General features: G+C 40.2%; 1 protein-coding gene and 1 long non-coding RNA gene across 5 annotated transcripts in view; both read right to left on the minus strand.

The window, feature by feature from the left end:
• DIP-alpha (Dpr-interacting protein alpha) overlaps window positions 1-25,899 on the minus strand; it is a 64,405-nt gene that overhangs the window by 22,357 nt on the left and 16,149 nt on the right. For 2 of the 3 annotated variants that reach the window (NM_001272289.1, NM_166976.3), the window contains exon 1: window positions 714-1,064. In NM_001272289.1, coding sequence (NP_001259218.1) covers window positions 714-819 — 106 coding nt within the window. In that variant the 5' untranslated portion in view covers window positions 820-1,064. Of the gene's footprint in view, window positions 1-713; window positions 1,065-12,266; window positions 12,452-25,899 lie in introns of those variants that run through there. The other variant, NM_001272288.2, reaches the window with a different exon arrangement.
• lncRNA:CR34335 (long non-coding RNA:CR34335) lies at window positions 16,149-16,509 on the minus strand. 2 transcript variants are annotated; one of them, NR_133508.1, is made up of 1 exon: window positions 16,149-16,509. It is a non-coding gene; the product is annotated as a long non-coding RNA:CR34335 (long non-coding RNA). The 2 variants fall into 2 exon arrangements; NR_047748.1 differs by having other exon boundaries at window positions 16,261-16,509.

The raw sequence follows: 25,899 nt of genomic DNA on the forward strand, positions 1-25,899 counted from the left end.
GCCGGATTGCGTCCGTCCGTTCGATTTCCGTTTCCGTCGCTGCACAACACTGATTGCAGGGTTGCATTCGGGCAGAATGCGGCTACGATAAACACCTGATAAGCTCCCGATAACTCCTATAAGCACTCTTCAAACGGATCAGGCCAAAAGCCAGCTCACTGACCAGATCTGAATTTTTTTTTAATGTAATACTTTGGTTGCATTACGCAGCACCAAAAATTAAGTTTTCAGCTGATTGAACAAGTTTAACAGATTTTTATACTGAAGTATAGTTGATAAATTTTTATTTTTAATTGATGCAGAATATTTCTGAATTCTTTTTAAATGAGCGGACCGACGGTAATTAAAACGATCCGCTTTGAAAATATTACATACTAAAACAAATTAAACTTTGAATAAGAGAATATTTTATTTATGACCATTTTCCAGCTTTTTAGTATTATTATCAGCGTCGATTTTTAAGTAGTACTTTACTTTATAGGTAATAAGTTTGTCGGAAACTTTTAACAGTTTCTAGGTGAAGAATTTATGAAGAAACTATGACAGACCAAAAATCAATTTACTCGAATTGTAAAGGAATTTCTTTTCGGCCTTGGGTTTTTTTTTATTTTCAATTCGAAATATTGTATTAATCAAGAACACACGCAATAGTTTTCAACATTTTGTACAATCCGTTTTTCGATATTTTTTTAATGATCTAATGATCCTTTTACCTTCCAGAAGCGAAACGATGAGCAGCAGGTGAATCAACATTTTGCCATTCCGATCGCAGCTGGTGAACTGAAAATTCCGAAGTAAGCGTTTCGCCGAGACTGGCATTTGGTTTCAATAACTTCACAAACACAAACACATTTGCGATCGTCACGCGGAGAAAAAAAAAACAGTTTCACTGCACTAAAAAAATGTTAAAAAAAATATTCACCCAAATGTATATGCTTTAGAGTATTTTTTTTTTTTTATATTAATAATTATTTCTTAAAGACGCGAGTATTCCGAGAGTGCAGCTTCGAGTTCCGTTTGACTGTTTTTCAACCAGCCGACAGCGCCGACGTTGATCAACTGAAGATGCAGCTGCCGGAATAAGCATCCTGTGGCCTCGAGGACGACCGAAAACGAACAAATCGACGGCACCGAAATGGCACGAGCTTCGAACGAAGCGACACGAAGTCCTGTCGTAATCGTTAGCCGTTGGATACTGTAAAACCGAACAGCCGTCCCGAATGTCCTGCTGACGAACCCTCGTTGCCAATTGTCGAAGTGGATGTTCGAATCGAACGCCGTCCACCATGTGCCGAATGCGATCCACATGGCGGGCACGTGGTGGAACGCATAGCTCTTAGATGCCGGCGGGGGGATGTCCTGGCGGCGCAGGCGCCGTGTCCTTCGGAGGAGGAGTGTCATCCACATTCGTCTGACAAATGGTACGACAATTGCTACAAGCTGTGGTGGCATTTGGCCACCGCCTGGCAGAATCTGAATCTCCTGCGACCACAGCGTCCAAATGGAGTGACAGGAGGGTCCGCGCGTTGGGCGCCAGTTGTGAAGAACTCGAGATTGCGACAGGTCCCTGGGATACAACATTTCACCAAGAACTCAAGTCGAGTTAGTGAGACCACTAAAAATTTCAGCAAGCACTATGTGCTATATATGTGCACCTTTCTTTAGAAAGCCTCATCGCAATGGGCCTCATCAAAGGTTAAGGGCTACCGATTTTGCTAACCGATATAATTTCCACGCAGATAATACAGTTTTATAATAATATTATTGCTAATAGTGACATGCAAAATATCTAACCAAATACTTTTATGTCACAGAAAACGTAACCCTACGATTTGAAACAAATGAAATGATATATTCTCAGCTGCAGATCAATTACTTGATTTGCATTATTGAACCCTGACTTTTGTGCCAAATTTGTTGGTACAACCACTTAGCCACATTCCACATCGATTTACGTATGCAATTTGGTCTACAAAATGCGCTTGAATCATTTTGAGTTTCGCATATGCATGGCCAATTACTTTTCCCGGAGGTCCTCATAAGTTGTCCGTTTCGAACTGGCCTCCAGCTGACATTCGGTGGTTGATCAACCACCCCAACAATACCCCATTTCCATTTGGCCATCGAAAGGAGCAACTTTGCCAGCGTTGGGCGGAAAAAGTTTCGAAGTGCATTCTGCATTCTGTCAGATAAGCAGGCGACACAATCCCAATCGAAATCCCAATTGACATAATTTTCAATATTTCAATGTCGGGAAAATAGGTAGATTGCACTGGAATTTAATTGAACTTTAACTGTCAGTTTTTTGGGTCCTCAGAGGCGTCACAAATTCGCTGGGGGAGGGACCACATCTTTGGCCACGATGTGACAGGACCGAAAGTCAGGGCTGTCAAAGCTATCACAAAGTGGCTTAATTATCCAATAGACGCTAGATTCTAAATGTCAGCGGATGCCAGTCATCTTAAATTGTGGATAGTGTCTTCAACTTTTCCATTAAATAACTCAATTACGCCTCAGACTTTTGCTGATGAATGGGTCTGGGGTAGAGAAATGGGGCTGAGGCATAATTATGCCATTACGCAATTTTTACCACCCGATCCGCTTAAATGAATTGCAGCTGCTCCGCCATCAGCTGAAATGCGCTGCAACAAATCAAAGTGCGATTCCTTGAATGCCACGACGAAAACTTTTCGGCAATTATCCACAGGAAAAGCGGAGAATAGCGAAGAAAATCGTTGAAAGTGCGAGGAAAAAAGTTTGATAGGAGAATTTAAAATTACCAGAAAGCTTTGAGGATGATCCAAATTCCCATTAGTTACAACTGTCCGAAAGAGTTCTACAAATTATTTAGATATTGACATCCGAAAATATGAACTACTGCAAGTGGCCAGGGTGCCTTGTTTAACATGGGTTTTAATTAACAATCTAAAGTTTTTATTTCTTCCTCTCAAATTAGATTTTACCGAATAGATCGACTTCTTTTATAATCTCAGTTCGAAAGTCCCCAATTTAATTTTGAGATTATTAACACCTATACAATGTGGCGCAAATAAGTCCTCGCCAACAACACACATGGTTAACTAATCCTAGTCTTTTTCCTTCACTTTTCTACAAACTTCTGGGACAACGAAGAAACCAAAACCAAAACTTTTGTTTCTAAAACTCGTGTTCCAAGTACCATGCACAAAGGAGGCGATTCTGGGCGTGGATGGGGCCAGGTGTGTGTGAATTTTGAATTTGAATCCCACCCCCGCTTTCGTCCTTGTCTGGCAGACACCTGCTGGAGCTGTAATAAGTATGCAGCGACTACAATTTCCTGACATATCCTGGATGTAGATGACTGTAGAGGGGTATACACTTTGGATGCGACTATGTTTTTTTTTTTTGTGGAAAATCATACATCACATAATTGTTTTAGATTAGATTTTCAAGAAACATAAGTACTACAGAAAACGAAATGGTATTGCTTGGTATGTAAGAAGTGAAATGAAATTAAACGGTATTTTATAGTCAGAAATGTGTGGGCTAGGAATTGTTCTTGTTTTTTGGTTGTTAGGTGTTAAAGCGGGCGAAAGTTGGAGGCCATGTAGACAAGGACGATTGCGGGCGGGAGAATGGGGGGTGTTTGCCGAAGAAGGCAGGAAGCAGCTGCATGTGTCGCGTACGTACGTGTGTGACAACAAACACAAAAACAGCACTGCGAACAAGCGACAACAGTGTGACCAAATGTGCATGTGAGTAGCGACGTAGGTACGACTGTGTGCCTGTGTAAATCGCACATTTCAATTTGCATGTGTTAGCGACAAACTTTTGATAAGTGTTACTCACATTACACAAAGGGATGGAAAAGGAGAGCAGATCCACAAACTTATTGTCAAACACGAACAGGAACCATCACTCCCACGCCCCCCCCCCCATACATATGCAAATTTAGTTGCCACATACACAAACACACAGGCACACGCACACATATCAATATTTTTCAGACACTACGTGCTCGGCGATTTTCGCACACCTCGGGATCGATGGATAATGAAATAGCATTGAGTATATTATGGTGAAAATTTTCAAATTATCTGCGAAATTGGTTTCGCTGTCGAGCAATAAAACGGCTAGCAAAAAAGGACCAAAGCAAAAAGTCAAAGTCATGGCTATCATACAGGTATATATCATGAACATGTAGACCTTAATTTTTGATGCAATTACTTTCTATTAAGTTCTTGGCTAACAAATTATAGAAACATTTAAATAAATCATAAGCGACAAGTTTTCCTAAGCAATCCCTAACTCACTGATAAATTCGTGACAATAAGCCCTCTCAACTAGGCCAACATATATATACAATATGTATGTATAGGGATCACTTGCGGATGTGATTCTCCTGTGTGCCACCAACTAAACCCACCAAAAATTTCCCAAATCATTTCCCACACAATCTTTCTCCGCTCGTTGAACGTTGATGAGTGCTCCGGTTATCTGGCATCCCTTTTCCCATGTTAACTGTCGCCTTTAGCGGGTAAAAGCTGGGAAAACGGGTGGTAGTAAAGGGTGTGTATGTCAGTTTGGGTCCTTACAGAATTATGAACATATCCTGTGAATTGAAGAACGTCATCAAGGCAGACAAAAGGCAAAACAAATTGAGAGCAATGCATATGCTCTGCACGACGCTCTTTTAAATTTAGTCAGTCTTGGATCGTTTTAGCTATTTTCTGCTAGCAGAAATTTAAAACGAAGAAATTAAGACCTATTTTTACTGAATAATGCAAGATAACTAGCATTAGTTTTTAATGATTGCACTTTTTACGACGCGCATGAAAGTAGCTAAACCATTTTATTAAAAAAGAAAAAACCAAAGTTACTAGTACAAAACTTGTTTATCATCTATGCTGGTTTTGAAATAATTCCAAAAAGATACTCTAACGATATTATTGAATAAATCCAGTAAAATCCAATTGTCAGTTTCGGGAGGCCATAGCTCTTTTTCTCGGCAACACTGTTGGCCACATTTTTAGGTGCACCATAAAAACTACACCCATTGACGTGTTATCTCTCGGCTGTGCGTCATTTCACAAGGAAAAGAAGAAGAGGCAGACCGCAACAAAACAAAATCTGACAATAAGTGTGAAAATGCCGTCCCCTCTTCACTACTTTTCACTTCCAGCCCCCCCCCCCCTCACGTGCCATGCAAAACTAAAAGAAAAATGTTTAAATATTTCCTGCTTTTTATTGTGGTAACAGTCGCAACCCCTCTCTCTCTCTTGCACTTTATCTATATCTCCCTCTCTTTTGCAAAATCAAAAGCTGAAGTGAAGCTCAAAAAAAAAAAAAAGTAAAAAATATCAACCACAATGAAGAAAGTGGCACACAAAAAAAAAAAAACAGAAAGCTCAGGAAGTGGAAGAATAAGGAGCTTGCACAAAGGATAGAAGATACGAATATCCTGGGATTTCAGTTTTAAATTCAAGGATTACTATAATTTGTTTTTGACATATTTAATATGTCAAAATAGAAGGCAACACAAAAATTTCAAAATTTTAGTTTTGTCCCTCATGGGATTTTTAAGAATATTACCTGTAATTTATTTTCGACTCAAAAAACTAAACTGGATTTCTCATTTCGCGTTTCATTTCACCAGCTAAGCATGTTGGACTTCATCGAGGGTATCTAAAAATGTCCTTTTACCACATATATCTGCAACTGAACTATCAGTGAAACAAGAAGAAGAAACAGCAGAACAAACGGGAGCGAAGCGTAAAAAATAGCAACATTTTCCGTGTGCTTCGCTTTGTTGTGAACGGCACTGAGAAAAAAAAAAGGGGAAAGCTTGTGCACTCAGAGCTTGTGGAAGGTTCAAACAGGTATTTGTAATTTGTAACAGGTATTTGTAATATTCATTACAGGTATTCCAAAGGATATTTAAATAATACAAAAATAATACAGTGAAAGTAAACTATGTGTAAAATTAAAAAACCTTTGAATGGCTTTTTTTTCGGCGCACTGCTGTTATTGTCTGCTGTTTATTTTTATTGTTGTTACTGGCCGCGGCGGCGCTGGAAAAATATGAAAACTTTCGACAGGAAACAGGAAACTGATAAGGCATTTTTGCGCTGTTGCCCCCGTTCGCCCTGTCTCTTTCGCCGCCCATGTCCCCGTCTCCGTCTCTTTCTACACCGGCTCGTGTCATTTGCTTTGGGCGCTTTCAGCGCTTTTCTTCAACGGGTTGCTTCGCTCTCCTGCTGCCCAGCGAACTTATTGTGCGAGATTTATTTCACAGCTCCCAAGGTACGGTGAAACCACGCGAAACGGAAAGTCACAGATATACCGTCATTCATTTAGGACATTTTTACACTATTTCATTAAGTTGCCAAATAAATAATTGTTATAACTTTAAAGTGGATGCAAAATTCAGATCATAGTTCACTCAAAGCACAGACTTTTCTTGTGTGTTTTCCCACAGTGGAGAGTTGCCTGTTTCGCGCACATGATATGTGGTTTTATGTAGCTTCTTTTTTATGGAAACTGCCAGAGTTGGGTGCTAAAACATGATTCTTTTGGCGGATTCTCCACTGTATCGTGTTAGTTGGCATCGTTAAGCCATGGCCACGCCCCCTGGTGACACTGCCTGACAATGTGTCTCTTTTTGCCCCCTCCCGTCGTTCCAGTCTCTTGTGGCCTGACCCCCCCCCTCCTGTTTTTTCTGCATGCCCCTTAGCGGCAGCTGTTGCAGCAATGTTGCAGGCTGCACAGTTTTATCAATTCCAACAAACTTTAAAGAGATAGGGAAAAGGTGGCAAAGATGCAGTTTTACAAACGAATAGTTGCCATTAATATATCCGGGCAATTTATGCTTTTTCATATTTAAAAATATATTCAAAGCAACCGCGCTTCGATAGCTTATTAAAGTCATCATAAAATGTATTTGATATCTAATGATATTTGCATTTAAAAGACTCTGGGATTCCTTTTACTGGCAACGTGACAAAAATCAGAGTGTTCGCTGCTCATCAGCGTTTAGATTTACAGGCTCAGTGAGCGAGCTTAGTGGACTTAGTGGACCAGTATGGCCAAGGGGCTTACCAATTCAGGTAAACATTTTAAAGCCCAACGCGGCAAAGCTGATTTAATTAAATAAGTCATTTGGCATCAGTTTGGTTAAGCCAGGCGAAGTCATTTCATTTTTAGGGGGTTAATGCTGTTGTGGGTTAAATAAAGACAACAGGAATCTGCTTATTTACCAAACACTTCCCAGCATCGGCATGCCGATGGCCAATAAAGGTCCTACGCGCTGTCATTTTTTGTCCTTTCTTCTGGCTTTCTTCTACCGGTTAACCCCAGCCATTGCCCATTTTTTTTTTCATCACAGCATCGCCTCTCTGCACCACCAACCCCACCAACACCCCCATGTCCCCTGGCCACCTGTCCTGGCCACATAAAAACACGACCATGAATTAACGTTAAAACATGGCCAAAAAGGCAGGGACAGCCAGCCCTGTATCTGTGTGTTTCACAGCATCTGTGTATATGCGTGGTATGTCTATAGATGTGTGTGTGAGTGCTGGCCGCAAACAAACACATAAAAATGGCCTGCTTCGTTCGAAGGACTTCGTACTCCGGAGACTCGCCAACCGGCGTGAAAATCATTTCATTTACAACACGAACACGGCGGCAAATGGGTGGAAAATGGTGGGGTAATCACAGGGGGAGGAGGGGGTGGTGGGTCTGGAAAACGAGCAGGAGAGAAGAGGGCCTAACAATATGAAGTGAGTTTTCATTTAATGGACTGCAGGCGGTGAAAACTGGAGAGGCGTAAGAGCAGGTGCAGCAGCATAGATAGCTGGCAAAAAAAAAAAAAAAAAAAAAAAATAGGGAAAATAGGGAAATATGAGTGGGAAAATAGGAGAATAGTGGTCGAAAGGGAAAATGAGAGGAGCCTAAAACAGCTAGGTGGGGGGAAAGTAAAAATCAGAAGCACAGCTAGTGGGCAACATAGAAAAGCTAAGCCACGTTATGCGGTTAACTAACACACCGCAAATCGCACCCACACACACACACACACGCACATGCTTAACACCTTATTGCACCAGCACTCCTCCTTAACCCCTGTCATTATCCTTGTGCTAAAAGAGAGAGCTGTTGGTTTTTCGCTATCAACTGATGCCAGCAATTTATGCACTTTGCACAACCGACCAAAAATTAACGCTAAAACCGCCGAAAAGCTACATTTAAACCTGAACTTTAACTTTTTTCATTTGCAAATACTTAAAATGCAGAGAAACTTTGAAAAAAAAAAAAAAATGTATTTCCTACTTTAACAACTGTTGCTCCAGAAATGCAAATGCTACAAGTACAAAAATAAAGCTGCAAAAGGTAAACAGCAATCACTCGCTTGGGCAAACAGCAAAGCTGGCACTTAAGCGGATGTTGCACAAGTCGCTTTTCATCATTTCATCGCACCCACGAACGACCCCCTGCCCTATTTCTCCAAGTGTGTGTCTCAGTTAGCTTCTATGTCAATGTTTGTCTCAGGCATATTATCGTTGTTCTTTCCCTTGAAACGCACGGCCAAATGTCAAACAAATCCAAAAGTAAGTTGGAAAAATAGGCGGTGGTATGATCATTCTTTGCAAATATTTTAACAATTTTTTCCTTTTTATTATCACGACACGTTGAAAGGATTTGCGCGCGCAAAAAAAAAAAAAAAGAAAACAAATAAGACAGACGGAAAGGTGATATGTACATATGTGTGGGTCAGTAGTGGACAGCTGGAAAAGCGGGGGAAAATAGGGTAGAACACAGGCCAATTCATCCTTACACAAATATTTGCAGGCGATGGATCAAAAAAAAAAAAAAAAAAAAAAATAGGGCTCGTTTGGGAACAAAGCCGTTGACGCGTTGTCGTCGTTCTGACCAAGCTGATTCCCTGATTTCCGAAGGCACTGGCAAAAATATATTCACTTTCACATTCCTAGACACTTTCAATAGATTTTCCAAATACATTTTTTCAAAAATCATATAGGAATTGCTCTTCATTTCTGGCACAAACTGGCTTCGAGTTTATTAAAATGTCTCACCAGAATAATTATATTTAAATATTTTCGGTGTACCACTTTCGGCATTGCTCCTAGCTGCTCTTTATCCCCTGGCCATTGCCTACGTCACTGCCCTTTCCTCACTCGCTGCGTGTGTAATATCAGGGATTCAATAAACACTTCAAACATAAACTTGACGATTTATTACAACTGAATGGGCAAGCGTCTGTGCTTGCAAGTGAAAATGTCTATATATAAAAAAGCACTGGGAAAAAACAATGCCTAATGCTGGCTCAAACGAAAGTGAAACATTTCACTTGGCTCAAACACTGTATAGTGTTTAAAACCTTTCAAAAAAAAAAAAAAAAAAAAAAAAGTGGCCATTGGCCATGACATTTCGTTATATTGATATTCCTAATCAATACCCATTTGGTTCAGTGCTTCCCGGTAGATACTTATTTGCCATTGAGTGTGTGTGTCTGTCAATATGCCATGTGACAGTTTGCTGTGTGTCTGTCTACTAGTGGCAACGCGATGTTCATATACGCAATGAATTATTAATTCGTTGGCCCGGCTCCGGGATTGCACACTCCGGGTTTTGGAGCCGTGTCCGTGTTCTGTTGGTTATGTTGGATCAGATTCGGAATGGGTATGGGTATGGGTATGGGGAATCGAAATTGGAGTCCCTGCACGTTGGCTGCGTCGGCATTTAACTGCTGACAAATGATAAATTTATTATTTACCAGCCGTATGGCAAAGGACGGGGATTCGGGTGAGCATTTGCTAGATTAAAATATGTTTTAATATTTGCTTTCGTTACGCTCCGGCAGAGCCACGCACACAGGAATCGCCGCCCACACGTGACATGGCAACCTTGGCCACCCAACCAACCAACCACCCACTCACACCATACCAAACACACACAGCACCCATTACACTTCTCACCCAAAAGCCACCCAGCGACGTCCTTGGAAACGCCTTGAAATGCGATAATCACGAGCATTTGATTAATTACCCGTGTCGTCGTCGCTACTCCAGGAGATTTGCAGACTTGTGGCAGTATGACACTGGGATTTACAACTAGTTATGTGAAACTTAAAAGTACTTTTAAAATAATATAATATTTAATTTTAAAGCGTGTAAATGTGATTTTCACTTAATATGGAATTGCAAATGTTTTTAAATAATTAACTAGTTAATACTTTATAAATTTCAAGTTTCAACCATCATTGAAACATTTGCAAACAAACAGTTTGCCAAAAGAGACGCTTTCGAAAATGAACACTTTCACTAGTGTGTGTCATGCAGGCATATTCCCATCTCCGAAGCACACTTAATTCTCAAGTTCAACAGGACGCAGTAAGTTTTCTTATCGTCGACACGAGTGCCGCGGAAAGTTGCAACTTTTGAGCTTCGGGTAATCGCCACAGTTGCCACACCCTACCACCCCCAACCTTTGACCACGGAGATTTTCCCCATATCCCAAAGTGCCAGACACTTGGCGGTACGTGTTCAACTGTGAATCCGACCGCTTAGCGCCTCAGTAATTGTCAGCTCCGCGGAATATTTCGGGCCACCACCTGCAGGATAGCTCCTTGTCATATCACTCATGATGATTCTTTGAGATACGGCATATGGCAAAAGTTTTTGATTAGTCAGCTCTTTAAACCCTTTATTAAAGAGCTGATTATTTTCGATTAATTTCTTTGATTTTTAATCTTAAATCCAACAACACAACCATACACCTCATCTTTAATTTGGCCACCAAAACCAGATGCCACACGATTAACAAACGCAATCGGAGCAATAGCGAAGGAAATCATACAAATGTTCAAAGAGCCGACAAAAAGGGCAGAATGTTATCATAAAACGTTTTTCTCACTTAACGATGAAAAGACGAGAACAGAAGGGGGACTGGGAAAAGAAAAAAAAAACTTAAATTATTGCAAATCAATTTGGGGGTCCGGTTTGCCCGGGAATCGTGAATCCTTGAAGTTCGAGCAGCAGCTGTGCCGCTGCAGAAGAGGTCCTTTTCTCGAGGAGTGGAGCAGTGAGGTCCCGAATGGAAGGAGACGAACTCAACCTAGACAGAGTCGGCGACCCCGTTATTCGTTATTATTTTCTCCTCGCTGGCGCAGCCATAAAGCACATTTTATTGAGTTGTCGAACTTAAGTACCAACAGCAACAAGAAGTAACATAAAAAAATGCTCGAAAAATAAGAACAACTAAAGTAATGGAGCAGGAGTGGTCTGGTATTTTGGGTACGCATGTGGTTCAAGCCCTTTTTTGATCCCACCCTTCTGCCCTTTCATGGGGTACCAAGGTGTTTGTAAAACACCACATTGTAAATGGAAAGTTCAGTGACAAAACAGAGGAGCTGCGATTATAAACATATTAAAGTGTTGTAAAGTAAGTAATCAGATGGAAGATAATTGATTTTAATCATGTTTTTTTTTAAAAAAAAAAAGGGTGTTTCTAAATTCTTCATGTTTTTCCAAGCCATCCATTTGTTTTCCTTTTCGGTTTTCAAAATGTAGGGCAATGTGGCGCATAGACGGCTCAATAATATGCCTGTTCCCCAGTAATGGGTCCTTCTGCCATTCCCCGCCCTCATTTGGCACCCCCTCACCAAATTGAAGCTCACAGACGCAGGCGATTGGCAACATTTTGGCAACATGCACGCAAAACACACACATACACAGTCAGGATGTCGATAAGTGTTTGTGTCTTGCACAGGAAAAAATAAACTAAACAATACAAATAATATACATTCCTAAAACTTGTTAAGCTGGAAAAGGCTAAGATAATTTAAAGGAAATAATAAACTCTAATAATGTAGAGCTTAAAATTATTATAATTTACTACCTAAATAAATATACGCCAGTTCTCTATTACGTTTTTGAGTTACCGCTGAAAGCAAAAACATTTTTTTAAACGTGTATTTCTTCACTATTTGAAAGCGTAATCGTTTACAGCTGCTCGAATGAGCAAATAATTTGAAAGAAATGCGCCTCTGAATGCTAGTACACAAAAACCTATTGTTGTTTTAGACATGAGCTATGATAATGTCTAAAATTTGAGCTCAAAGTTAAGGAAGAATTATGTAAAATCCTATATAATATGCTGTATATACATAATTATAATTATATTTAAGTCTTTCGTTTTATACGCTGTAATTTATTCTAAAGACAACACTATATACTTTATTGATTTTTAAAGCAAATTGTTTTACTCACCTGATATATGTATGTTTGCAATAAATAAGTATGCTTAAATATCACTGTACGCCTTTGTATCTACTCGCTGTTCATTAGTACACAACCAAACAACATTCAGTTTTTTTTTTCCTTTTTTTTGCACCTTAGAAAAAACACACACACATTGCTCCGTCATAAGTGACTGACGCCAGTTTGAAGGGGTCCTTTTGGAGAGAGAGAAGGAAATTGAAGAGAAATGAGTTAAAGAACCAACACTGTGTAAATATAACTATTTTAGTAGAAATATGTTTTCGGATTCAGTATACTTAAAACTTTACTAAAAATATTGAAAATATGACAGTCTCATTAAAGCATCTAAAAAAAAAAAGAAAAAACTTGAGAAAGATATTAAAAAACATCAGGAATTATTTCTCTCCGTGATCGACAGCTTGGCCGTGCCACATTTACCCGAGTTTACCAGAATTTGGGTGCACGAACTCGCCCCCTCATCGAGCTATTATTTGATCATATTTAAAAAGGAATTTTCGGTGCTTTTATATATTTTGCGCTCTGGCTTGTGTTTTTTTTTTCTACCGTTTTTGGACCCCGTTTGTTCGGTCTGGAGCCATCAATAATTCACTTTCGCCTAAGAGCCAATTAGGGGAAGTCACCACATGTGCCCCATGGATTCCCCCCCCCCCCTTTCCGGCATCGTAAATTTGACAGTTTATTAATTACTGCTGCAATTACAAGTACCGCAAAATATCAGTGCAGCTAAAAATCGCCAGCAGTTAAGTTAAGCCACCGCAGTTTTGTTCCCAAACTTTGCGTTTACCTTTTGTCCGAAACAATTACAAAGGACGAGTTCTCAATTGTCGAGAAAGTGATACGCTTGTTGGACTTTGTCAGCAGCGTGATTAAAAATGGCAAACAATGAAAGTTTTCTTGGCGCAACTGTACCGACAAAGTGTTGTAAGATTCAGTTTGCATATTTATGCTATAGACTATTTTAAGAAGTGGACAAGCACTGGAAATGGCGTCACAGTAACACTGACACAATTACCAGACGACAGTTATCGCAGTTGTTGTAAGTCGAGTGGTCAGAGTTCAGAGTTTCATGCCGACGATTAACAAATCCCTTCCCTTCTTTGCAACAAAAAAAAAAAACCGAAAAAGGAAACCAAACCAGAAAATGCGTAATGAACTGCGAAACGCGTCCGGCATCAGACATCAGGATGCAGTACATCCGGACATTGTACATCTGATATCGGAGTGTTATTCTTGGTGAATTCAATTGCGGGTGTTTTTAGTATTCATCAAGCGTTTTATAACTATTTTTCTTAACGCATTTTATTGGCGCTTGGGGGCTGGAGGTCACTCGTGGGAGTGGTTTGTGATGTGATGGGCGCTGGGCGGGGAAGAGAGTTCTTGGTTGCTACGACACTCTATTTAAAATGACACGCCCGACGACCTAATGGTCATTCCATCATACCCTCTAATTCCTTTGCTACTTAGGTTGCTTAACAACATTTTTGAGTTAGCATAAATCGAAATGAGAAATCATTTCTAGAGATTTATACACAAAACAAAGGGTTTGTTTTAAATAAGAAAATGTTGTTTTTGGTAACGATATAAATAAATAAGTAAAGAGGTATCCTTAAGTCGGTTTACTACGACGGCTTGAATTAAGGGCTATTTGTTATTGTTTGCCTCATCTTTGCCCCCCGAACTTTCTTTTTACCATTGTCATATTGAAACCGCAGTGACGAAAGCAAATCGCCGGATGGGTGACGAAAATAAGGGGGTGCTTGGTAAGTTGACAAGGCCGTGCATGGCATTTTCTATTAAGAGCTCTCAGATCTCTCACAGTTTTCATTTTTCGGCTGTCCCCTTTTTTTTTGTTGTGGTTATTGTTATTTGGTAAAAGCTACAGACTCTCCTCACAGTCAATAAGGAGCACGCTCTTGGAATTCCCAAAATATTGTCACAATGAAAATGTTTAAAAATTGTGTCCCAGTGCCATAAATATTTACATCAGCCACAGGAATTTCCTCACTCCCATCTTTCGGTGTGCGTGTGCATAATTTTGGGTGGCATGCTGCCTTCCAATTTCCTTTATTTTCCTTTGCTGCAAAGTCCAGGCGACGTGTTTGTCATAACTAAAATGTATACAAATTAGGGTCAATGCAAACAATAAGAAATTGATAATTTGCCCTCATCATTTTCTCCAGAAAATAAAACAGGGAGCAATTTCGAAATGAAAATGCATACATAAAATGCATGGTTAAAGGGCTCTGCTCGCGCATGGCTAGAATCCTTTTGGCCAGTTTTCGCCAAGTGTCACCGGCATTTCAAGCGATTTTATAGCAGTTAGTGAAGTGAAAGCGCAAAATTAGCAAAAAGAATAGTGGAGTACATAAGAGGTACGAGACTACAGGCTACAGGGAAACCTCAGGCACATTTTAATGAACAAGCTTGCCATGTTGTTGGGATATCTTAAGCTATGCTTTTCTTAACTAAATTCTGAAATGCATAAACTAAAATGCTAGTAAGAACTGAAAAATAATTTAAAGCCACGAGTTTTGCCAGACATCACTGTACAATTTATACTTCCGCAAATGCATTTGGTGCCAGGCGGTCCTCTTCAGACGCACAAAAAGCGACGAGCAAAATAATTTTGCTTAATTCAATGCAAAGGAATTACTGGGTGCGGATTTCCCGGTTGGCAGGTGGAGTGGCGGGGAAGTGGACGTTGAAGTGGGGAAAATGGGGAGTGAAGATGCCGCCGCCTTCCTGTGACGCAATTAGTACTACATTGTTGACATTGTTTTTTGTTTATCCTGCGCTTTTTTGCCACCCTTTCTTGTTGCGTTTTTTTTTTTTTTTTTTATGTGTTGTGGCTGCAACATGCCAATGCCACGGGTCAAAGGGCAAGTTTAAGCCGCCTTTAAAGTGGTTTGGCTTCTTCTTAATTTTGCCATTCTTCTCCTTTTTCACTTTGGATAAGAAAGAAGCTAAGTGCTTCAATCGAATCTGCTTTGATTTTGCTTGTTGGGAGTTTGCAACAGCTTGTAAACTTATTAATTTTTTTCGTATTTTTCTTCGTATTTTTTCGCAACATTTAGGCAAGTTGCTTCTTTTTATTTTTTTTTTTATTAATACTTAACCATGTTTCATTTTTTCTTTAATCATTCACCATGATTTCCATCCATCGATTCGCTCACACTGATCCACTCGATTTGTAATGACCGTGTTCCACGTCGTTCTCGTTTTTTTCCACTCATTCCCTTTTCCGTTTCAATTGTTTCTGTTCACTTAGCACTCGTTTCGAATTCCTTTCCAACCATTCACCAATCCTCGTCCACTCGATTTTCATTACCTCTTCCCGATTTTCACGTTCGCTGTGACGAGAACGCTTAGCTGATGAAGCCATTGTATTCCAATCCTATCCATTCCGATCTATTCCCAACCATTCCTCTGCAGAAATACAGAAACCTTTTGGATGATTCCACTTTAAGAGCAAATCACGCGTGAAATGAGCCATGCTTTAAAACTCGAAATTTGTTGCCACATTCGCAGCTTACTTTTCAATTTTGTTGTTGGAGTTTTATTCATGCATACGAAAAAAACGGGCAGCTGGGAAAAGTATCGAGTTTTCTTTTGGCTATGTAACCAATAAACGGGGATATTGGAGGCCAGCTGCAGGGCTAGAAAGCAATCAGAAACAACAAAAGTACGGACCAAGAACTTTGAACTGGAATTTACAAATTTCAATGCAAAAAGGTTAACGAAAGTTTGAGTTACAAGAAGACAAAACGTAACAATAAATTTAAGGTATGTATCGAAAACTGAAAAAGTTTCAAATTTTCAGTTGCAGTTAATTAAGATTATCACAGTAGTATCAATATTTTTTCCAATATTAAAAAAAAGCGATCAGACTGGAATGTGAGAATAACCACTCCCCCACGCCAGCGCACCACACAGTATTATTATTGTTTGTTAAAATTTGATTTGTTTTTTTTTTTTTTTTTTTGGATTTTATGCTTGTTTTGTTTGAGTTCCTCCAACACAGCGTGTTTTTCATGAAATCAACATTACATATAATCAATCAATTTTCATCAATTCACGGGTACAATATCTTCTCAGTCTCAACACATTGGAGACAAACATACTATATATTTTGCCATCTCTCAAATAACATTGCATGAGACGATGGCGCAAATAGCCACAATTAGTGAGGAACGTGGCCAACCCTTGATACACTGTGAGGCACTCGACCGCCGAAAGTCTTCCACTCATATACGCTATTTAAAGGCACCACTTCGGGAAAAAGTATTTGAGAATTATAAAACCTCAACCGAACGATAAACGAGAGAGCGCAGCAGCTATCGCATGAGGTTGAGAAGAGTGGATGAAGAGAGGCATGAAAACTTCTAGATACCCTTACAAAATTATATCCTTTGTTCAACAAACGTTGAAGTGCTCTTTTTTTTTGCCACACTTTTTTTTTTGAATAATAAGTATATAAAACAGGTTTAAGATATTAGAAATCTTTGTTTATTATTCGTGGATGATTAGAAATTGTTAGGGTATCTGCTAGAGAGCTCAAAGAGTATGTGCAGTAGGGAGAGGAAAATAGAGAATGCATTCCACCAGGAAAGTGCAAAGAAGAGGAAATATTAAGAGTGAGTAACGAGTTTTGCGACTGAGATCAACTGAGTGTGCTTGAGAGATCGGGAAAGGAAAAAAATAATGCTTCTGTTGGCATTGGCGGCCGCCTAAAGTGATCGATTGGAATTTTTGTTCATACATATAAGTCATGTTTTTCCATTTAAAGTTCTAAAGACAGATAATTAAAACAAAAACTAAATAGTGGGAGCTTTCAATACCTGTGCATACATAATTGAGTAATTTTGATTGTTTTCACATAAATAGGCATGCACAAGAGTTAAGGATAATTCAGTGAGGGAACTTAAGTTATTGATCAGTCCAATACCCATATCAATTTCTGTCTGAACTTGGTATTATATTGGGTGGCTATAAAAAGTGCCAAACCAATTTTCGACGGTTTTCGGGAGCTAGAGGCCTTGACCAGTTGAACCAAGCCGCAGGGGCGATCGAAAGGGAAAGTTGTGGTGCGAGTCCAACAAGCGCTTTTAATTGATTTCCCAACTAGAATTCGAACTTTTCCACATACACAGAAGCACACACACACACACACACACGGAGGGGGTCTGAAAAGTTTACAATAATTTTTGAACATTCAATGGCCGCAGCTAAAAACGCCAAAAACGATTGGAAAATATGAGGACAAGGGCTGGAGCATGCGGAAACTGACAAGGGGTCAAGGGGTTACTCTCCGGGTTTTCGATCCACAACTGAGACCCGACAAAAAGCGATGACAAAACGGAAAATTCGGAAAAATCGTTTTTGGGGGGGGTGGGTGAAAAGTTTTGCCCAGCATTCTGTCTGTTGGCATATTTTGAAAAGCAGTTTTCCAAAATGCACACACATACACACATGGTCCAGACTGGGAGTTCAAAGTTCAACGCATGATTGTGAAAATGGAATTGCCAAAGTTGGTAAAAAAAAAAAGTTGCAACTAAACAAAAAAGGAGCAAAATTCCCCCTTTTATTTGATTTTTTTTTTTTTTAACTTTTTTATCTACATTTTCTTCTGCGGCTGAAATGTTTCTGTCACTACTTTTTTGCATAATTTCCGGATTCCTCCCTTTTTTTTCCTTGTGGGCTTGTTGTCATTTTCGATGACAGCTGCCTTTTGTCCACTGTGCGCTGACCAAAGCCACCCACCGTCAATTCAAATGTGTGCTTAAATATATAAATTTATATATATAAATGGATTTGGGCAAATACGAAGGCCGTGACCAGCTGTGTGCGAATTATTTTAATTTCATATCTGAATGCAATGTTCCTAATTGGAATACCCGTGGAAAGGGAAGTAGGAAAATACAGAATAAGTACTGCTAATGCAAGTTACCAGCAACCAGCTTAAAGTTAAGTTTGTAAGCTAACTCAAAAGTGGCTTAAATAACGAATATGCTGAAAACGAAATGCAGTTCAGAATTGGGTCACACACAACAGATCCAAAGAGTAGCTCAAATAATTGCCAGAGTGTCGATAAATTACCAGGAGTCAAAGGAAAAAGGTCTTTCAAAAATAAGAAAACGAAGAAAAAGTGCAAGTATTTAATTTCAATCACAGGCAAGACAAAATGCTGTCGCTTAACCCACCGATGACCGCCCACTTCATTCGCATTAGCCCTTTTGGAGCATCTCCATACCCCATTCTAGTCGTCAACTTGTCCCATCAATCCTCATCGTCGAACATCATCCTCATCCCAGAGAGCACTGTAGAAGTTCGAGCACTGAAAATACCTCAAGTAATCAATGGACCTGGGTCTCTCTGTCTCTTCTTACACCATACGCCTCCCCCCTCTCTTTCGCTGCGCCATGTTGTCGTCTCTTTCGCCGCAATCAACATAAAACAAAGACGAAAGCAACTGTATAAAAATTAAGCTCAATTACCAGAAATTTACAACATCAATAAAATAACTGAAGAGTGCTCAACACAAAATCACCGCACACACACACACACACACACACACATTGAATGTGTGTGAAGGGCGTGGGTGGGTGGCCACTGGTGTGGGCGTGGCACGGGCGAACGTAGCAAACTCATCACCGGATGCTGACATATTGAAACACGTACCGACAACATGCTACACCAAAATTATAGTCACTTCCTTGATTTTGATTTCAAGTACTGTTGCGGGAGAATTTTCCGGAATCGGGGAGTGGGAGGCGGTAGTTGAGCTTGGGACCTTGGCAAGAACACCAATCTCTCCACCACACACGCGGAGAAATGTAATGCATCTATGCGTGAAAAATCACAGATTACATGGCATCATTTAATTTTTTGGTTTTTTTTTACTGCAATGCTTTGTTAGTTGGAAACATATAATTTTAACAAACTTAAAAATGCTCGAATTTTTTGCTTAGTGTAACACGCTGCCCCATCTTTCGTAAGCAGCCAGTAAGTGTTGCAAAATATGTTGACTCAACTCATAACAAGCCCAAAAACTGAACGTAACTGAGAACGTGGCTGTGATGACGGCCCGGAAAAACGGAGGGGGTGATGGGTGATGGCGGGGGTGTGGGAGAGGGCTGATGCCACCCAACGGCAAAAAAAAGTGGGAAAAGTGTGAGTGAAAGGGCGGAGGGCGGAGGGCGGCGTAAGCGGGAGCGAACATCAGTTGAGGATTTCCTAATGAGTGCTTCATGAATGAATTTCAGCCACAGAATACTAATTCGATGGAAAATTCATTTTTCCACACGATTGGCAATTAAAAGAGATTTTCTACCACGCACACACACACACACCCTAGGGCGGAAAAAGGGGGCGTGGAAGGGAGACTCATATAGCTTTGTCTAGTCATCGAGGGAATTGACAGGCGAACGAAGCGAAGCGAACGGGCCAAAAACGTTTAACGGAGATATCCCAAAAAATAGCCAACAAATAGTACTAAGCTGGTTAACACAAGAAAACTATGTATACTAGCCTGCAGGCTAGATCTTTGATCACTTAAGTATCAAGCTTAAGTTTTAGTATCGCCCTAAAATTGACAGCTAGCTAATTGATAAAAACAATATTTTCGTAGCTAAGCAATTTATTTAGAAACTTATTATGTGCCGTCTATTTTCAAGCCAAATTGAGATGAAAATGCGCAGTTCTGTTGACGAGTTGCATGTTGCTAGGCGGTGGAAAGTTGTGAGTTGGGTGTTGGTTCGATTGGTTGACTGGACTGCTACTACTGCTTTTGCTGGTTAGCGTTGTTAGGACTCGCTGTCCCGCCTCCCTAAGCTCTCCCCCCCCCCCCCGACCCCACTCAACAAACACCCACCCATTTTCCGATGCGGGTGTGTGTGTGTGTGATGACTTATGCTGTGCGAAAGCCAACTTGTCAATGTGAGACGGCAGTGAAGCAAGCAGTCGACAAGCGTTGACGTATTTGACAAACATGCAGCAGAGCTTCAAAAGGTCAGGGGTCAGGGGTGATGGGGCATTTGTCACCTCATTGCAAGGTTGCAACTTGTGGCGACGAACGAAGCGAGGCTAATTACTTTAATTGGTTGTTGCTGTCCCGCTTTAAAGTGTCATTGCAATTGAAATTGTAGCTGTGCAAATGCACACGCTAAGAAACTAGCACGCTTTTCAATGGTAAACAGTTAACTAGCAATAAATATAAAAAGTTATTTGCACACATTTGATTAGCATTTCACAATTACGTACATACGAGTATAAAATCGATCAATAAAGATAAACAGGTAATGATTTCGTTTTCTTTCGCTTTGTAAAATACAAAACTCGGGGTGGCAATCAGCTTGAACGGCACGAACCATTTCAGAAAACCGAAAAGTTTTGGTTGGAAAATCTAATAATGCCTCTAGAATGCCAACTACTTAAAAAGTGCACGACAAACGCATAAAAACAATAAATTTCACAAAAAGGCGGGTTGCGGGGAATTCCCTTTCAATTTGAGTTAAATAAAATGCGACACAGAGCGAACGAGATGGCGATGGTAAGGGGAAACCGCAGAGGAGGGCAACTTGGAGTATAATAAAGAAGTTTTCTCGGTTGGCCCCTAAAAATCCACCATCCTGCCCCCAAAAAGCTTTCTACTTATTGCACAAAACACAATTTGACAGCTGCAGCCAAAGGGAAAGCGGGCTGTAACACAAAAAAAAAAAAAGAAAAGGAAAATGCAACAGCGATGCCAAGAAAAACAGAATTGCGGCATAGCATTAACTGAAATCGATACAACACAGCCGCTTCAATGATTCTATACTTACTCCAATGACGTTTCACCGGATATTGCCATGAAAAACTATTGAATACTGAACTAGGAGTCTTGCAACAAATGGCTATGTTCACGATACAGTACCACAATTAAAATAAGTCATCTTTTTTTTTTGGTGCTCAAAAGCTAATAAGGTAAATGTCTAAACTAAGCTGACTACGAAAAAAACTATATACAAATTTTAGACGAGCGAGTTTCTCTCTTACATAAATGAGACAATTACTGTAGCTTCAACTTTCATATAAATCACTTGAAACAGAGTTTCGGGAAACGCCTTTAAGTAGTAGTGCAGTGCAATTTTCCGCCAGAACTTTGGGTGGAAAAATCTGCCAAGACAACTGCAGGCGGAAATAACTTAACTCAATTACGCTTAATTATTTCCTACTTCGAAAGGAATTTCTGCTCCTTCCATTTGTCCTTTTGGCGTGTCCCTAAGTCTCCGTACGCCGTCTTTCCGAACGGACAATAAAACTTTCGTTTCGTTTAGTTTTGCTATGTAACACACGAGTGAAATCACCGAAGGACAAAAAAAAAAAAAGAAAGGAAGAAACGGTCCTTCTTACACATGTGACCCGACCCCTGGAATGGAATGAGAGGGGTGGTGGTGGGGGGGTGGTTGTGCTACAGGGGGGTAGGTGTCGGGGAAAGCCCACTTCTGATGATTATTATTCACTTGGGCATTTTTACGAGCTGCTTTAGACAAAAAGTTCGCCTCGAACTATGCCAACTGTCTGGGGTGCTTTCCCCACTGATTTTTCCACTTGCCTATCTGAATTGCGGTATACCCTAGAAAAAAAGGCTCAATCTGTGACAATATCACTTTAAATTCTAAGAATCTTACTATATTTATATTCTATTATATCATTTAAATAGTTCACTACGACTGTGTCAATTTTCCAGGGTATATTGAAATTTCTATCTTTTTTTTTGCAGCTCTCTTTATGTTCAACTCTAAAAATCCAACGTCGTCTGTGTATTTTTATGAGCCCAGCTGCTGCTTCCTCTTCTTCGGATATGGATATGGGCTGTCCTTTCATTCTGCCCCCACACCCCACCGCCATTCACACCACCGTTTTGGCCCCAGTTCACCATCCATTTTAGAGCCTTGAGAATTACAAATCAGACGAATGCCGCCACTGCTACCTATAAAAAGTGCTAATAAGTATGTGTGTTTTATTGTAGTCGACTTTATTGCCACGTAAGTTTTCCCGATGTCCTTTACACCCCCACGTCTTATGCCAGTCCCGTCCCTCTGTCCGTATCTCTAGCCCTGTTGTCCTGTTGACAATTTGATGCTGATATGCCCTCTGCTTATTTCAATGGAATGTGTGATATATGTGTATGAGGGCGAGAGGCTGTTTAGGATTGGACCAGAAAATACCCGTGGGAAAAGGTCTAAAGGGGAAAGGATTTAGGTGTCTGTGAAACATAAGGCAAGACATATGTACTATACATAACGGAAATAAAAGTATTGTAACTAGCATGAACATTTTAAGAAATCAAGATACCTAAATACCTAAATCAATTATTGATATGTCCCTTAAAGCAGCGATAACAATGTTTATATTAAGCAAAGAATTAAAAGTTGAAAAATAAGCTTTTCCCGACATATTAAAGCATTTTATTGGACACGCAATGGCGAAATTACAGGGCCTGCGAGAACAGTTCATAGAAGTCCGAAAAGGAAGTTGTGCAGCTCCACTCTGAAAGTTATGCATACCGAGTAAGGTTTAAATATCAAAGGGAAGCAAGCAGCAGCAGATGATAATTTTCCTCAATAAAGTTCTGGCCGGGAAAAGTTTGCGCAGCCAACTGGTTGGAGAAAGGGGCGAGGTCAAAGGTTACGGCCAGTATAATAACAACAGCAAGCAAGGCCTGCACTCAACGACGATCATTATGATGATAATATTTATAGGGCTCCTCAAGGACACACGACTGGGGAAATTCGGTGGCACTTATGAGCCACAAAAATTACCCCAGTGGCTAGTTGGTATTTTTCACAACTTGGCCACAATTTGTGCTTTAATTTGGCCAACGAAAGAGTCAAACTTTTTTTGGAATAACAAAGGCCCAAAGAATGGCAGCAGGGGAGGCGAAAATATGCCCCAAGGATTTTCGGGATTTCCAGTTCCCAGTTCTTCGCCACAAATATTGCCGCTCATCACTTTTATTTGTTTGCCTTCGCCACCGCCTGAAAACCACTCAAGGGTATTCGATGGGGTATTTTTTATTTATTTTTTTTTTTTCTGTGGCCCTCTCACAACACGAAAAATACAGAACAACTTTGTTTACCTACAAAATTGAAGTATGAAATAAGTAAAGTTGAATTATTCCTGGCGGACATGATAAACTGTTGGCCAGCGGCATTGGGGAAAAGTGGGCTAAAGGACCCACTCAGCATTTTATTTATGTCAATTTGTGAGCCCCGACTTTGGGTTAATGCTCCCAGTTTGACTTTGACCCCTCAAGTGGAAGCAAATGAAATAGAATTTTGGCTTTCCTCTTCTGGGGTTGATTATACTTCAAAAATCACACAGGGAAATCATTATTTTAGTTGGCACCCGAGTCAATGGCTTATTGATACAGATTTATAGAAATTGAACAACTCATAATTATCAATAAAATTAAAATTTGTAAACAAACAAATACTATAAAATATATTGCCAATATAATTAGTTAAAATATATAATAAATAAATAAGCAAAAATTGGCTCATAGTACAAAATGTATCATCGCTGAACCGAAGTTGTTAACGAATCGAACAAAGGACATAAATTCATTGATGTGCAGGCAAGTACCTCACGAATTTCCGCTTCCCACTTTTCCACCAGAAACACGCACACACACACACACACACGCACACACACACACACACATACACACACACAGAGAGAGTGAGAAAACATGTTTCTTGTTGCGCTGGCAAAGTTTTCCACGAGCTGGAAAAACTTTGTGGACCCACAACGGATAATTTGATTTCGGGGCATTAATTGCACAAAAAGTCGATTTTAATTAGGTGAGCACGACTTGGGCAACGGACTTAATCGAAAGTGGGCCAGCTAATAAAATCAGCCACATGAAAAGCGGATGCGGATGCGTTTCCGTGTGCGGATTTTCCCGTCCTGTCCTGTCGCCATGTCATCACCCATAATTAATGGCAGCGACATGTTCAAAGTGGCAGTCACGATTTAGCTAATTCTTTTATCGATATATGTCGATAAGACGTGTTTGAACATCTCGAATGGTCAACAGCTGTCTGTTTTCCAGGAGATGGGATGGAATGGGATACTTAAGGGCCTGTAAGGACTACCACGACCACGGTCGAAAAAAAAAGAAGAAAAAAGAACTTAGAAGATTCCAGGCAATTATCACAGAACCGACACTCTGGGGCAGTTCATTAGGCAGTGGATTGGCGGCTGAGAAAGAGGCGATTTTTATGCGTTTTCATACCCTGTAAAATGCAGGCTTATGGGCACAACTTAATCATTATGGGATTAAGTAAGAAATCAAGAAAAATGGTTTAACTAGGCATAACCATTACATAACTATTCCATAAGTAAATACCAAATGAATTTGTATTTCTTTAATTCTAAAGTTAAAATGCAAGAAAACTTGCATTCACAAGTAATTTACTGTAATAAATCACGACCGAATGAAGGGGTATGTGTTTAGCCCATCAACTCATATTCAGACAGCTCCTATTGTTGTTGTTGAAGCAAAAATAATTATTTTAGGCCAATTTGCAGTAAAAATGAAATTCTTTTGTAAACGTTTTTATTAGCTGTAACTAAATCCAATTAGCCTGGCAACAGGATCAAAGGCAGCCACCACTCAAATAGGAATTTTCCGAGGGGGGGGGGGGCGGAGGTGTGCGTTTTTGGGAAATGGGCGGTAGATGGAAAGTGCAGCAATGGCGTCGGCTGTCGCTAATGCCTTGTGGAATTTCTTATGACAAAACTTTTCATCCCGAAATAAAATAAGAGAGATATTCCATGAAAATTAATTAATGTAAAATGTGCAACTAATTAGCGACCAGATTTGTGCTTAACTTCCCAAAGAACCCACAGCCCATTTCTCGAATAAAGCTAATCGTTTGTGTGTATGTGTATATTTTATACAAAAAAAAAAATCATTGAAATAATTTTTAAAAATATTTCAACTACCTCACTTAACCTCAGAATCAAGCGACCGGAAGGGGAGAGAATGCGATGGATAGAGATGTGCGAAAGGGATGGAGAAACAGAGCTAAGCTGGCGATTAAACAACAATTGGCTGACAGTTATTTACACAAGTAGCTGGCATTGCAGCATCGCTGCATTGTGTATATATACATATATATTGTATATTGATCACTCGGCAATTCAATGCAGTCTGCGGCTTAATATGTGTTCCATGGGGGGGGGGGGGAAGGAGATGGAGGCAGAGGGAGACGGGCATATTACTGGCGCACCGCCGTCTATTGTCTGGCATAGAAAATGCTCCACAAGCCAGTTGCAAAGAAAAAAAAAAAGTAGCAGGAAAGGGGGTTCGATTAAAACACAACAATTTGCTGATTTCTTATGCAACCCGAAAAGGGGAGCGCGAAAGAGATGAGCGGAGCGGCCCAGAAAGAGAGAGAGAGAGAGAGGGCGGGGAGGGGGGGGGCTAGCTAGCGAACAAGGGAGCTCACGACAATCGACGCCGTCAAACCTTATCCACAGCGTAAACACAGACGAAAAACTGCTAAATCATTGCAATACAAAACCAACAAAAGCCGCTGTCGATGGAACCCCATCTTAACCCCCAGCTGACACT

This window comes from Drosophila melanogaster, chromosome X, assembly GCF_000001215.4.
Source record: "Drosophila melanogaster chromosome X".
Classification (NCBI taxonomy): domain Eukaryota; kingdom Metazoa; phylum Arthropoda; class Insecta; order Diptera; family Drosophilidae; genus Drosophila; species Drosophila melanogaster.